At 31.5% G+C, this 16,098-nt stretch overlaps 2 protein-coding genes and 1 long non-coding RNA gene across 7 annotated transcripts; 2 read left to right on the forward strand and 1 right to left on the reverse strand.

Annotated features, from left to right (window-relative positions):
• Positions 1-890: 890 nt before the first annotated feature.
• LOC101741783 (protein JTB) lies at positions 891-3,039 on the forward strand. The gene is made up of 4 exons (XM_004931536.5): positions 891-1,543; positions 1,753-1,907; positions 2,279-2,372; positions 2,768-3,039. The coding sequence occupies exons 1-4, from the start codon at positions 1,488-1,490 to the stop codon at positions 2,931-2,933; spliced, it is 471 nt and encodes a 156-aa protein (XP_004931593.1). The 5' UTR covers positions 891-1,487; the 3' UTR covers positions 2,934-3,039.
• On the reverse strand, positions 2,958-5,853 carry Dnmt2 (DNA cytosine-5 methyltransferase). Its single transcript, NM_001043469.1, is given in 3 exon segments — positions 2,958-4,426; positions 5,092-5,567; positions 5,660-5,853. Coding segments are annotated over 3 exon segments (1,011 nt in total). The 5' UTR covers positions 5,733-5,853; the 3' UTR covers positions 2,958-3,964.
• Positions 5,854-13,946: 8,093 nt separating this feature from the next.
• LOC134199673 (uncharacterized) lies at positions 13,947-16,059 on the forward strand. Of its 5 annotated transcripts, none has more exons than XR_009974257.1 (3): positions 13,947-14,191; positions 14,384-14,630; positions 15,113-16,059. It is a non-coding gene; the product is annotated as an uncharacterized LOC134199673 (long non-coding RNA). The 5 variants fall into 5 exon arrangements; XR_009974258.1 differs by having other exon boundaries at positions 13,991-14,255; positions 14,343-14,630; XR_009974261.1 differs by having other exon boundaries at positions 14,029-14,046.
• Positions 16,060-16,098: the final 39 nt, after the last annotated feature.

The raw sequence follows: 16,098 nt of genomic DNA on the forward strand, positions 1-16,098 counted from the left end.
GCCATTGAGCGTGTTTTCTTGTAAATGAAAACTAGACAAACTTTCCCCGTGAGGGATATTTCCGTAACTTCCCCCGTTTATAAAAACAAAATTATTTAAGACATTTTTATTGTAATTTTAGGCCGATAAGCATACGGCTCACTTGAAGCTAAGTATAGTCACCATCGTTCATAGATACCGCTAAAGTCAAGGGCACGTCGTTGCATGCTGCAAAATTTATGCAATAAATAAATATAACAAAACACTCAAATGTAGTGTGTATCTCTCTCTTTGATCGGTACCTCACTGCTGAGGATCGTGACTCTGTCCTATTATGTCAACCAGCTATCTCCATCGATAAATCAGTGCTTTTTAGCAATCTTTACTGTCTGTTCTTTTAGAGATAAAATACTAACATGAATCACTACGTGAACAAATTTTGTTTTGTGACAGTTTCGAAGTATTCGTTGGTCTTAGGTGCCAAGTATATTTCATTGTAAGTACCGTACACGATTAAAAATTTTAAGTGTACTATCTATGAATTAGAGGATTTTTAAGCTATTGCATAGCTTTTATCGCGGGCCTTGAGCGCGGCGACCGAATCATGAAATTCCGTAACGAAAAAAACCTAACACCCCTCACTCCGCCTTCCATGTAGCTCGCGTTCAACACATTCACACGTTGCGCTTGTTTAGTGTTTGTGAGCGCGTGGCGTGACGTCGCACTGCAGCGCATCATGAAAAGTCTGCCTATCTCTCTCTCGCCCGGTCCAGCTTATGAGTATGAAGGGGACAGTTAATGTTTTGCTTTCATTAATGTTTAATATAGCGTGGTCTTGTTTTATTATTGTTTTAATATGAAATTATCATTGTCTAATTATAATTGCATAAGTTGATAAAAAATATGCATATATGAGTCGACTATTATCAAAGGCGGCAATCTGACTTTTGGACAATGATTGGTAAATCAGAAAAACGAATTATTGACTTTGTATTCCATTGGCAGTCACAAAACTCTTCGGAACGACATCTTAGATAAATAACAGGTTAACTATTAACCTTTATTTAATGCAGGTTTTGAACCGTATTCTTTGAAGGAGACGATTATATTCAAATAAATCTGTATTGACATATCAATAAAAAATTTTTGTCCAAATGTACAGATTGCCGCCTTTGATAATAGACGACTCATATGCTATGCAATAGCTTTACCGCGGCAGTTCCCGAGTGCCACACGTTTTTTTTTGGGATTTTATGACCTGCTATTTACAAACCTTTAGGTCAACTCTTATTAAATTTATTGGATTAGACGAGTGTTCATATCATAGATAATGCACCAATTTTGTCCGTACTGTCACTTGTCAGTGTCGTCACTGAAGTATGAAACCCAGATTTGTGTTCCTTCAAAGAAAACAAATGATATTGGCTGGAAAACAAATTGATTATTATATTCTTTCTGGTATTAGCGATAACTACACTTAGAACTGTGCTATTTTAAATGTACCTAAAATGATAGAAACATGTTCAAAAAGATGTATGCTTCTAGGAACGTTGTGCCTAGGCATGTAAGTACTGAATAGTTTAAATTTTAATAACATTATTACTCTTCGAGATAGGCACAGCTTAATACTAGGTGGGCCTAGGGGTTGCCTCGCCCTTGATACCATAGCCTGCCCAGTCGTTTCCAAAGTGACTAAAACTAAACTCATAGCAAAGTGGAGTCTGAGCTCGTATACATTTGATACAACACTATCTTAAATACTCTAATTTTCAGGTTAACTGTAATAGTTCTCATTGTCGAATCACGGCTAGCTGAGAGATTATCAAGCAGTCATAGAATGAAAAACAAAACATTCCCAACAGAGAACAACTCAACCTGTTGGGTTTATCAACCATACAAAGTTATTAGTGAATGTCATCCTTGCTCAGGTAACATTGTTAAGAAGGATGTAAACAAATAGTCAGGCTCTTCAATGTGTATTGTTGATCTTTACTGAAATAACAATTATTGGCTCTTAATCCAATTTCATCTTTATACTAAATAATAAATGTGGATTTGAAATTGAACATTAATGATAATTTGTATTGTGTTAAAAAAAGTCAAAAGGTCCAAGTGCTATGTATTTGTGTGGTCATCTCTTGTGATATATTCTTCAGGAAATGGGAGAACATTTTTTATAGAATAAACACAACCCTTGTTTAAGTTGATTCACATTGTTCTGTATATTTTCTAATAGTGTTTAACAGACATAGAAGTCATAAATTGCATTTATATGTATGATAAATGAAATAAATTTCAGATTTTGAGATTCGAAGTAAGAGTATAGGAGTATGTATACATACAAGTTTTAAAGAAATTTTGAAGTGTGAAAATGGAGAAACTGTGACAAGAAGGTATGTTGATGCTACTGATACCAACTATTACTGTGTTGCTACTTTATTAACTGCTTTACTGTATACATTTATACTATACTACTATTTGTGCTTCAATAAGAAGATTCTTTCAAATACAATAATTGTTTCCACTGATTGTTAAGGGCATAATCTTGCAGTTTAACATCACTTTAACAATAACGCCAACTCATCAAGTTAAAAGTCAATTTAGATCAACAATAATATTATTAAAATATTATGACAATAGTATTTCCTTATTATTAAAACAATAGTATTTTAGATTTCTAATCATGCAACTATTGATACTGGAACAGGAGAGCTGTGAGCCAATTGCTCTTAAATAAATAGCATACAACATACTTTGATATAATATTATAATAATTAATCATTTTCAGCTGCGACCGAGTGGCCTATTTAGAGAAGTGGGCCTACTGGAAGTTCACAATTTGGTCATTTGTCATTGGTGCAGCATCCTCTATTGCTGTGATGCTCAGAATGAGAGTTCTCAATTATCGAGCTAAGCGAAGAGCACGACAAATCCTGAGTAATGGAGCGATTTAATAAAACAAAAACAAAGAACAATACTGCATATAACTTTAATTTGTTTAATTAGAAAAATGAATGAACATATGATATTTATTATTGAAATAAATTTATTATTTTTACAGATTATTAATTACAAAAACAGTAGATTAGAATATGCTTTCCAACAACAAAAATAATAATCTATGACTTTCATAATATAAATTCTAAAGTACAATAGGAAAATAAAAACAAACCATGCCAATTAGTATGTAAAAATACATTTTAAAAAATATTGTTTAAAATTTTAAGATGCCACTTGGATAATAAAATCAGCACAATACAATATTAACGTTTAGTGTTTTTGGAAAAATAACTAACGTTTCAACTTCATATTATGGCCTTCTATTATTAGGTTTATTTCAATTTTAAATTTAATATTTTAATTAAACTGAGATCCCAAATGATAGACCAATTTTCAAATAGGTTCTTGGTTCTAGGTTTCCTTATGTTGGTAACAGCAGCGTGCTTCAAATATGAATGCTGCATATTGTTTTGGTTGGATCTAGTAGTTCCTGTATTTATTATAGACTTCCCAGTAAGGAGTCACTAGTTAGTTCAATTATCTTTGTAACTAACATTTAGCATTGTGGTCTCTATGTACTTACTTTTTCTCAGTGTAATTAATATTTAATCTGATGTTAAGTAAAATCTCGAGTGTGTATGTTTCACATATCTTCTCTACATTGGTCAAAACACTAAGTGTTTGCCCTCTCATACATTAGTCCTCCGCAGTTTGGTTGAAAACAGTTTTAACACAAGAGAAGTTGTAATGTGATATCACTCAATGTAGAGCATGTAACTTGTACACCTTGTGCCTATGATAGCACACTCACCCTCCTCAATTTTTTTTTTGTATAAGAAATTCGCAAAAATATAGCATCTAATAATATGTAATTGAAACATTTTGACATTACATTAATCCACTATAATTAATAAAATGCTATTACTATCATTTCAATTCAAATACAAAAAAAAACTTCAATACATTTATAGAAACTATTATACTCTTATTCATCAAACAAAATTTGTAATAATTCACTGATAACTTTAACATTTACACTATTTCCAAGAAGCCTATAACATTGTTTCCTTGTAACAGTCTTAGGAAAACTATACTCACTAGGAAATGACATTAACTGCAAGATTTCTTTAGACGTAAAGAACCTAAGTTTAAGCTTTTTTAAGGTTTGCAGAAATTCATCACTACCTACTTCGAAATAATTAGCCAATTTTAAATACTTCTGTACTATGTCATAACTTGTTTCAGTGAACACAGAGCCTGTACCTTCTACATAATGTGTGTATGCTTTAGTAAAACAACATGACCTGTTAGAATCTGCATAACAAATGTCAAATATATTTGCTTTCCTTAACATCTTGTCTGGCACCAAGTAATCATCAGGCACATTATTTTCAATAATATCCTTAAGGCAATGAGGTTTTGCAAAGGTTTTTGGAAGACATGTAATCTGCAAGTATAAAATCATATTAATAGGAAAAGAGATGTACCATTTCTGTGCAAACTAAATATTTTTAAGAAAGTGTTATATTGCTTTTAAACTGATGTTTGGTTTCTCATAGGCATCAAACTCCATGAAATTCTAAAATAATTTGTGACTGTTGCTAATAAATTATAATCTACAATGTTATATCACATTCAATTTATTAATCGTTTATGAATTTATTTGGAAATCTGATATTATGTTATTATACAAATTATGGAAATACAATTTTTATTTCTCTTGATGAAGTAAAAGTTATGTTTTAACAGTCATTACATAGTCTTTTCTGTGGCGTCTACCTAGAGTCAAACGAGACCACCTAACCCAGTAACATAGCTGAGGTTGCCCAGGTCATTTCTTACGGATATACTTCCTGTTGGTAACCTGAAGCAAGCTAGCTGATACTCTGAGGCACAGATAATGCTTATAAGGTCCCTCATTTTCTTATATAAAAGAGGTGCCATTTGAAACAGATTGTGGAGAACAGCCAATACACTATCACCTCAAGCAAGACATGATTTATAATGGTGATTTGCATACATCCTATTTGCTGTTTACTATATGAATAGTAAGATTATTATTTTTTTAAATTATATTTCAGAATTTATATTAATAAGTAAGGGTTAACTTACAAGCTCATCTTTTCTTTTAAAGTTCCATGTATTATTCCTTTTAGCTATACAATAATACCTCAATCTTGAATTAGGCACTCCAACACTTACAGGACTCAACATAAACTCTTGATAGACAAATCCACAGTAAGTCAACTTTTCAACAAATAAATTTCGAACAGTAGAACATTCAAACCCTTTAACATTTTCCATTAAAATATATTGAAGGGTATTTAATTTGTCTAATATATCTATGAAATATAAAAATGAGTTGGTTCTTGGATCATTTTCATCCAAATTTTTTCCATTGCGAGTAAAAGGCTGGCAAGGTGGTGACATGAGAACTGTGTCAATTTTATACTTTTCTATTTCTATCGGTGTTAAAGATTGTATATTTTTGGTGAATAATAGTGTCTCAGGAAAGTTGTACTTGTAAACGTCATTTGCGACGGTGTTTATATCTATAGCGGCTACAACTTTCCCTTTGATTGTGCTTTCTGAAACAATATGTTAATTACTAATTGATACTGAACTACTTAAAGATAATAATATTAAAATGAATTTCACGCAAATAGTTTGCCTTCCATACCATTCCAGGCACAATGCATGCCACCAATACCGCTGTAAAGTTCTAATATTCTGTGTTCCATTTTTTCCTCCATCGTTGAGCTTACATTTACAAAAAAAAAACATATCACAGTGAGATGATGAAGCACTAGAAACAATACAAAATACAATTATGTGTAGAATCTATTAATCAGACACATGTTTGAGTTTGATTAGAAGTAGGTAGGTATCATAGACATATAGATGTCATACTTCAGTTTTTTTTGTAGGTAGGTACGGTAGGTACCGTACAATGGGGTAAATAGGGACAAAATCGACCTTCAGATTGAATTTTAAAATAGTTCCAATTAAATAGTCATGCTCAACCAAAGAAATAAGTTGAGTCTTGAACGTACCTAGGTGATAAAAACCGTTACATTATTTTAATTATTCATTTTAAAGAAATAATGGGTAAAATAATGGCCGTCCCAATTTACCCAGCGTCCGGGGTAAATTGACACGGTTAAGGGTTAAATTGGGATATTTGCAAGGGTTGTCAACTCGCAGTACTGCGATATATATGTAGGTGCCATATAATTATTTATATGGACCGAAATGATGAATACAATCCATAATTTAAGCACAATACACAACATAGTGTAAATTAAGCTGGTTTCTATTCCGAAGCGATGTGACGTGAATGATAATCAACAATACAATGATCAAAAAAAGTATGTGCATGTTATATTTTAGAAAATTATTATTTAATTTCCTTAAAAATCACAACTCTGAAACAAAATCATAAAATAGAATAAAAAATAGAAAACAAAAGGACTGGAAATGCATTAATACAATTTTATTTAATCAACATTTTCAAAATGATCTTTGAGCAAGAGTAAGATATCAGGTGAATAAGATAAAAAAACAGCTTTATCTGATTACTGCCAATAATAACAAAAATAAAAGAAATTCTTTCTAAGCTAAATAACTAAACTCAATTAATTCACTCACTCATAATTGGATATCTCGGATTTTTAATTAATGTTACATTTAAAATCTGAGGCCTGTTTTTACTTGTGTGTGTTTGTTGTGAATGTTAACAAAATCATTTGTAGGCAGCGGTTTGGCTCTGCCCCTGGCATTGCTGAAGTCCATGGGCGACGGTAACCACTCACCATCAGGTGGACCGTATGCTCGTCTGCCTACAAAGGCAATAAAAATAAAATAAAAAAAAAACATGATTCGACGCGTGAATAGATTCTGAAATAACAAAAGTTTTGATTCGTTTGAGTTCTTTTAACTTTTAATTTTTTTTATTGCTATAAAGAACATACGACCGGGCAGATATTACAAGGTAAACGTCGCGAAAAAAAGTAATTATATATATACTTTTCTTTTACCTATAATACTTACATAAACTAACTGATAAACACATTAACCTTCTTTACATCACGCAATTAAGTGATAGTATAGGCTAAAAAATCTATTATAAGATATCAGTGACAACCCTAACAAGCCATCCCTATTTTGTCTTTTGGCGTTCCAATTTTGTGTTTTCTCGTCCCTAATTTTTCCAGTCTCGCTCCAAATTACCCTACAAACGTCCCAATTTTCCCCAAAAAGAAAGGAAAAAATATACATTTTTTATTTTGTCGAAATATTGTATTTAAAATAAGAATATTGCAACTTACCGTTTGTTGTGGTATTCCCAGGTGTATTAAAAACTTATATAAACTGTGATCTTATTGAAAAAACAACGATAATATTACTTTTTTTTAAAGTTCTTTAAGCTATTTTAAAACGCACTTTTCAACCACTATTTTAAATTTAATTTGACGAATTTTTGGGACCAACTAAACTCATGTTTAGTACTTCCATAGTTAACTTGGTTTTTCTTCTATACATTGATAAATATTACCTTAAAGAAAATTAGGTAGATTCCGTGCTACAAGTACTTTGAGAATCTTCCGCAGGTTTGTCCCAATTTACCCCAGAATCCCAATTTACCCCATGTCATGGTACCATAGGTAGGTACCTACCGTTTTTTTTAAGTGATTTTATGACCTGGTGTGGCGTTTAAGAACGCACATTTATATGATGCGTAAGCCGGAACGCACGAGAGGTGGGAAAAAGGATATAGTCTGTGACGCGGGACCTTTTTACCGCCGAAAATTGAAAACGTAAAAATAAATTATAATGTGTTTAATAACTAATGTAATATAATTACTTAGAATTGTTTATGCCGCCACAACAATAAAATTTATATTGTGCCAACTGTGGTGTTAATTACATAAAACACGACTTTACGGCGAAATAAAGAAGGGACTCTATATGAACTCCCTCACTGGTAACTAAGACTTTTAAGTCATGTCTTATTTTAATTTATATTCATAATTCTATGAAAAATGATAATATGGAGTGAAATGAAATGAAGATGATTAATTTGAGACATTAATAAACTGGGATGAAATGAAATGAAATGAGATGATATGGGATGAAATATAATCTCAGTAAAATGGTGGTCATTTACTCAAATCAAATCAAATCAAATCAAATCAAATCAAAAAAAATTTTATTCAACATAAATGAAAGTACATACTTGTTGAACGTCAAAAGAACTACCGCCAATTCACAAGAACTAGCCTCCGTCCTGAGAAGAATTGGCAAGAAACTCAGCGGGCATGTCTTTTTTTTTACATATAAAATTATTATTTATTTATTTTTAATATTATTATTTTTTTAAATATGAATTTTTTACACTGAGTATTATAACGTAACAATTACTACAATATTGAAATGCCTGGAGCGAGCAACTCATTCCCACTTTGTGCAATCTTCTAGATAATCATTGACTTTATAGTAAGCTTTATTGCACAGATGTTCTTTAATAGTTTTCTTAAACCTATGTATATGTAGGTTCTGAACATCATGTGGGATTTTGTTGTACAGGCGCACAGACAAACACCCGAATGAATTTCGTATCTTATGTAACCTACTCATCGGCACAACAAGCTTGTGTTTGTTCCTAGTATTTCTATTATGTATGTCCGACTGTTTAGGAAACTCCTCAATATGTTTACGAACATACATCAAATTTTCAAAAATGTACTGGGATGGCATAGTGAGAACTTTAATTTCTTTAAATTTCTCCCTCAGGGATTCCCTTGAGTGCATGTTATAAATAGCACGTATAGCTCTTTTCTGCAGAATAAATATCATTTCTACATCGGCCGCATTGCCCCATAGCAAAATGCCATAGGACATGACACTGTGGAAGTAACTAAAGTAAACTAAACGAGCCGTGTCCGCGTTTGTTAACATTCTAATTTTTTTTACTGCGTACGCTGCAGAGCTGAGCTTACTCGCCAATTTATGAATATGAGGTCCCCACTGCAGTTTGGAGTCCACTGTTATACCAAGAAATACGGTTGACTCAACAAGCTCCAATGATTCCTCAGAAACAATTACATCACTATCCACTTGTCTCACATTTAAAGATGGTTTAATACATTTTAAAGTAAATTTAATACATTTAGTTTTCTTACTATTCAATAATAGGTTATTGATACGGAACCAATGAACCACACACGAAATCGCATCATTCACTTCGTCATAGACTTGTAGTTGTCGTTTAATTTTAAATAATAAAGATGTATCATCTGCGAATAATACGACCTCGTGTCGGGACTCAATAAAACTAGGTAAATCGTTTATATATATTAGAAATAAAAAAGGACCCAAAATGGAACCCTGAGGTACACCCATTTTCAACAAGGTGCCTGAAGATCTATTACCTTTCACATCTACTGTTTGTATCCGTCCTGATAAATAGGAAGTAATAAGTTCCAATGCACCATCCCTAATACCATAGTGATGTAGTTTCCTCACCAATGTTTCATGTTCAACACAGTCAAATGCTTTGGATAAGTCACAGAAAATTCCAAGACAATCATGCGATTCCTCCCAAGATTTAAAAATATTTTTGACTAGATAAGCACCTGCATCAGTTGTAGAGCGACCCCTGGTAAACCCGAATTGTTTATTATGAAGCAGGTTATTTGAATTAAAATGTTCTAAAAGTTGGGTCAAAATAATTTTTTCAAAAATTTTACTCAACGTAGGGAGTACTGAAATAGGTCTATAGTTAGAGGGGTCATCAGTACTACCAGATTTAAAAAGAGGAATCACTTTACTATGTTTCATTAAGTCAGGAAATACACCACACCTAATACAGTCATTAAAAATACTAACAAGATGAGGAGCAATAATGTCTATTACAGACTTCAAAATCTTTACTGATATTCCCCACAAGTCAGCTGTATTTTTTACATTAAGGCTATTAAAACTTTTTATTATACTGCTTGAATTAATTTCCTTAAATTTAAAAATTTCATTACATTTGTTGACATGTTTATGCAATAATATTTCAGCTGCTGTGGGGGATGAATTTAGAGAAGTGGTAGTTGAAACTGGAATGTCAGAGAAAAACTTTTCAAAAGCATTAGCCACATCTTCATGACTAGTTACCAATTTATCATCTATTTTTAATGAGAATTCTTGGTGGCTATTTCTGACTTTTCCACTTTCTCTACCAATGATGTTCCAAGTCATCTTTATCTTGTCAGGGGCATTTTTTATTAAATCACTTAAATGTAAAGATTTTGCCGCTAAACAAACTTTTCTAAATAGTTTTGAATAGTTCCTGACATATTGATGAAATGTTTCATCATTATTATAAGCTTTTTCAGAGTACAGATCATATAACTTTTTTCTACTCTTGTACACTCCGGTGGTGGCCCACTCGCTGAACACGGTTTTGTTTTTTAATGTTACAGTTTTAGGAATAAATATATCAGTAAAGACCAAATTAATTCTCTGAAACATATTCTGGTATGACAAATTTGGGTTTTTGTTATAAATAATTTCTGAATGTTCTTGCTTAATATTATTTCTAAACTTCTCAATTCGTTTTTTATTAATAGGAACAATCACAAGAGTATTTTTATCTTTAGGATTCATATTAGATTCAAAAGACAGAAATTGTCCACTATGGTCTGATGTTAACTGATTAATAATTTTTTTGTTAGTCGGTGTTACATTTGTAAATATGTTATCTAAACATGTTGCCGATGTGGTCGTTGTCCTAGTAGGCTCTAAAAATAAGTTTGGGAGGTTATATGACTTTAACAGTGTTCTGAATCTAATAGTGGTATTTGTGTTTTCTAAAAGATTAATATTAAAATCACCACATACCAAAATTTGTTTATTAGAGACAGAAAGCTTTAGCAATACATTTTCCAAAATATTTTCAAAAGAATCATATAACGCATCAGGAGGTCTGTAGACGCAGACAACGATGAGGTGCTCAAGCTCAACACAGGAAATTTCAATAATTCTCTCAACAGAGAGGGCCACTACATCCTTTCGTTCCTTACATTTCAAACATTTACTAACGAGAATCAGTGAGCCACCGCGAATAGCGTTCTCTCTGCAGAAGGAACTTGACAACTGGTGATCATTAAAATTAAACAATAATTCATAGTTTCTAAACCAGTGCTCAGTGACACAGAATACATTAATATTATGCATATTTAAAAACATTTCAATTTCTAGCTCTTTACCCATCATCCCTTGTAAATTTTGATGCACCAAATTGAATATGTTAATAATTGAAACGTTAACGTCTTTTGATGGGTATAATCTAGTTGGTGTATTAATTGATTTGTAATTGCAAGAGTGTGACTCCTTTGTCTTACTAATTAATTTAAATTGGAAGCAGATTCCAAAGTCTTATAACATGTCATATCTTTTTCCTGCTCAATAGAAGCAGGTATTTTTTTAGCTAAATTTATAGCTAGGAAATTGTGTATAAAATAGTGTAGCGATGTTGCTACTTGTCTAAAATTTTTATTCGTTAATTTAAATATTTCATTTTTTGATGTCCTTAAATATCTAAATTTTATTATATTATTTAAGTCTATTAATTTAAATGCATATTTTTTGGATGTCAAGATGCAGTTATTATTGTCAAAAGCATTATAAATTGCATTATTAATATTAAATCTAATTTTATTTTCTGTCGGCAAGTCCTGCAAGTAAGGAAAGGTGAACATAATAATTTTTTTAATATTTAACATATTAACTTGTTCAACATAATGCAAAATTTGTTTTTGGTTAACGTTTTCTCTCCTCCCTAACATAATTATTATGACTGTGTTTAGACAATGTGTGGTATTTAAAATCTTATCAAATATTTGTTCTGGATTAGCACCTGGCATACAGTAATTAATCACATGTTGTCCAAAACAAAGGTCATGTAATGCCACACCCATTTGTTTCCCCAGCTCATCACTAAAAATTTTTATTTTAATTTTGTCTTCTCTAGAAACTTGTGAAGATGCAGTAGTAGGTAGACAGATAGGTGCTGCCCTCATAATATCATTGCTTTGAGACTCTAGCACTGAAAGAATAGACACATTATGTTTTTGAATTTCAACATGTGGTAGCTCCTGACAACCCGATGCAGAGCATTTACATTCAGCGTACTGCATTGTCAAAGAGTCAAAACGCTGTTGATTATAATTACAAGTATCAATTAAATTGTCCATTGCCAACACATGCTCACTAATGTCCCTCTGTGCTAGTTCATAGTTTAATGTAATGTTCTCTAAACTTGACTTTAAATTGTTTATTTGTGTAGATAAACATTCTATTTCTTCCATGTGTTTGTGATGAATTTGTTGACTCTGTTCAGTCAATACAGCTACCTGGTGTGAAAGTGAAGTTCTCTGCTTGCAAATGAACTTGATGTATTCCTGAGACTTGTAATTCCTCAATTTCCGTTGAGTCTTATATATTAATTTATTAATTTTAACATATTTCCTAAGTTTATTTTTACTTAAAACTAACTGGGAGCGCTCTGAGGTCTCTGCATCACTACCAGTCAGATCAATAGTAGTTATGTCAAAATTCAAGGCAGTATCTACAGCAACCAAAGAGGGTTCGCTCTGAACCAGTTCCGAATATAAGCTCTGAGGCTGCTGTTCCTTAAGTTTACATAACTCTGACCGCAAGTCAGAAATACAATCATCAGCCTCAGCCAATTTATGTCTCAACTCAGCAGTGATTTTCAATGAATCACAAAATTCATCACTGCATTGAGAAAAGGTGTTAATCGTATCCTGCAACTTCTGATTGATCTCAAGAGCTTCACTGTGTTCAATGAAGAGCTGAGACAATTGTTTTTTAAGGTCAGTATTCTTAGAGATGACTGACAGCATCTCCTCTTCATTTTGTTCACTTTCTTGTAAAAGTATATCATATTTTTCGCGAGTATTTTTTAATTGTTCTAAAGCAATACGAAGCTGTTCATCAACCTGACGAGATTTGATGCTGCGAGTCATCATTTTAAAATAAATTACAATAAAATATGTAAGGAAAATTTACGAAGTTGCCGGTCAGATTACCCTCAAATTACAAAATATTACACACTCACCAAGCAAAATTACAATTAAATAACGTTTTAAAGCACTATTTATAATTTTACTTATTTATACACCTTTAACACTACTTTGATATGTTTTAATGATATTATGAAGTGTTAGTTTATTTTTAATTAATTTATTTACGGGAGCAGAGAAATCGAACCGAACACAACCGAACCTACCGAACCTACTGAGACTTTTACAGTGGATTTTTTTAATGAACTTGAGAAGCTACGTCATGCCTTGTTTCATTTTCATTTTTTTTATCTATGATTAATAAAAAATAGGCTTTGGAATAATTACTAAAAAAGTTTTACATTAAAATGGTTTCGATTTTTCATCGAATTACCATTGTCCATCTATGTTAATGTCATTATGTTTATTAGAATTGTGCAAATTGAGAATGAAAAAAAAATAGTCCATAGATAATAAACTTAAATTCACAATATCATTTAGTGCCAATTATTATAGGTGAATGAAGTTAGCCCCTCAAAAAAAATTTTTTTTCCTGTTTTCTACTTATTTTCTATTAATTCGTTTGTTCATCATTTGTTCTTGATTGTTCACTGTTAATAATTGTTTGTTCCCCATTTATTTATTTTAAAAAAAATATTAAAAATATATCTAAAAGTTAGCCCCTCGATTGCAATTTTTAATATTTTTTCGTCCTTAATTACTCGTAAATATTCATTTTCGATTGTTCTTATATAAAATACGTTTGTTCTCTTTCGAAATTACTCATTTTTTGTTTAATTAATTGTATTAGTTGAATAAATGTATACAAAATATGTGTACTGCGCATGCCATAAGTGTATATTCTATGGCGCATGCGTCAACTATAATCATAGATTATACACTTAATATATACTATAATGCCTAAACTTTCTACGCGGTTTTAATCGTGAAAAAAAAAAACAATTATAAATCCTGAAGGATCAATTAATTGGTATACAGTTTAATTAAAAAAATAAAAAAATAAATAAATAAAATAATGTGCATTCGCGTAAAGTTAGACCAAATACATTTTTTCCATCCTCCTATATACCTATCGCTATGAAGGTATAAAAAAGATAGGTTAAGAGTTCACATAGGTAATATCAACAAATAAGTAAATATGTTCATTATTGGTTCATTATTTATCTTTCAAGAGATAATGTAGGTATACATTATAATAACATTTTGACACAGTCGAAATTATATTCCTAACATTAGTAAAATAACATTTTAATATTTTTTTTATAGGTTATGTATTGAAATTGTTGGAAAATTATTTCATGTTTTAGCTGGAAAACGACATGGAGAATTATATGCAATACAAGATAATGAGCTCCATCAAATGAATTCGAATGAAACCAAACTGTTTACCATCCAAATTCGATTGTCGGGCAGATAGAAAACGAAAATTCACTCATAGTGAACCTCGGCCTGCATTTGTGAAACGGCAAAGACTCACTATTATCAAGGAAATTGAAGAGACGACTAAAAATGAGATGTGTCGTATTATTATACCTTTGCCATCTTGTAGTCAAGGTAGGTGTAACTGTCAATAATTAGTTACACTCACAGATCTCCTAATCAAATAACAATATCAGAAAAAATGAGAATAGTTAGTTAGTGGAAGTAGCCAAAATGGGCAAGTGGATCTCAGTTCCTATTACATAAGGTACTAGGAATTTTGTGAAAATGAAAATTTATCACAGTGTAATATCACTTACTTACTTTAACAGTGAAGGAAAACATTGTGATGAAACCTGCACACCTAAATGTTCTTAGGATTTTCTTAGGTGTGTAATCCACCAACCAGCACTAGGCCAGCGTGGTGGACTAAGGCCTAAAAACCCTCTCAATGGTAGTGAAGGCCAGTGTCCAGCAAGGGGATATATTATATGGGCTGATGATGATGACTAGGAAGTTAAATACTACTACTACTACTACGACAGTACACATATAATCCTATATATTTACAAACTATACGTTTGTTGGAAATTGCTAATATTATTTCATATTTCCAGATGTCCAGCCACTTGAAAATAGGTGTAGTAATGACAAAGCTATCCAAGTAGCTCCAGCACAGGAACACAAAGGCAAGGCAAGTGTGTATTGCCACATCACCCCTTAATATATCTGAAGCAAGTATAAGTAAACAATCAGAACCAGCAAAAAAAAAAACTGTTGTTCCTGAGGACAAATTTGACAGTGATGAGTCAAATGCACCAGCAACAGAAGGATCAACTGTTGACTATGAGTTATCTCTCTATATCTCCACTCCATCAAAGACTTGTGCACTTCAGACTATAGCTCTCAAGAAGACTAAAAAGTTGAAAAAATGAATGTGTTAACAACTTTATCTAAAGTGAAAAATAAACAACGTTTATATATTGGTCTTCCACAAGAATTATGTTTCATAATAGGCTTGATTGAGAAACATACAAATGTTTCTGAACAAAATATTATATTATGTCTGATGAGAATAACATTAAATAGAACATTCTCTCAATTGGCTGATGATTTCGATTTATCTGTAAGTTAAGCAAGCAATATATTTTTCAACAAACTCCCAGAAATTGCAAATGTAATATCACCCCTTGTTAGACTATAAAAAAACAATACAATAAATATATATGCAGGAAGGATAATTGATGTCAACTTGGTGGAAAATAGAAAGTTTTTAGATAGTTTGCCACCTACAAAACTCTTTAATTAAATAAGTAATCCTTACTTATAAATAGGAAGTTTTGTAAGTATTTTCACTCTTCATTCAAAAACTACTGAACAGATTTTAATAAGACTTTTATGCTGGTCTTCTATGGCTAGCAACTCATTATTATTTTGATTCTGTTTTCCACAAATGTGCTAAATATGGGCTTATATATATGAAAAGGAATAAATATTAATGTTATGTAACCTTTGTACCTGTATGTTAAGAATAATTTTTAATAAAACATAATTTAAATTGAAATATTATTTTTATTAAATCACATTCACTTTGTACACATCA

This window comes from Bombyx mori, chromosome 11 (assembly GCF_030269925.1).
Source record: "Bombyx mori chromosome 11, ASM3026992v2".
In the NCBI taxonomy this organism is placed as follows: domain Eukaryota; kingdom Metazoa; phylum Arthropoda; class Insecta; order Lepidoptera; family Bombycidae; genus Bombyx; species Bombyx mori.

Excerpts from the sequence above, each read along its gene's own strand:
- LOC101741783 (XM_004931536.5), top strand. The coding sequence starts at position 1,488 with ATGATAGAAACATGTTCAAAAAGATGTATGCTTCTAGGAACGTTGTGC. Across the intron at positions 1,544-1,752 it reads GGAACGTTGTGCCTAGGCAT|GTTAACTGTAATAGTTCTCA; the intron begins GTAAGTACTGAA and ends TCTAATTTTCAG. Across the intron at positions 2,373-2,767 it reads GGAGAAACTGTGACAAGAAG|CTGCGACCGAGTGGCCTATT; the intron begins GTATGTTGATGC and ends AATCATTTTCAG.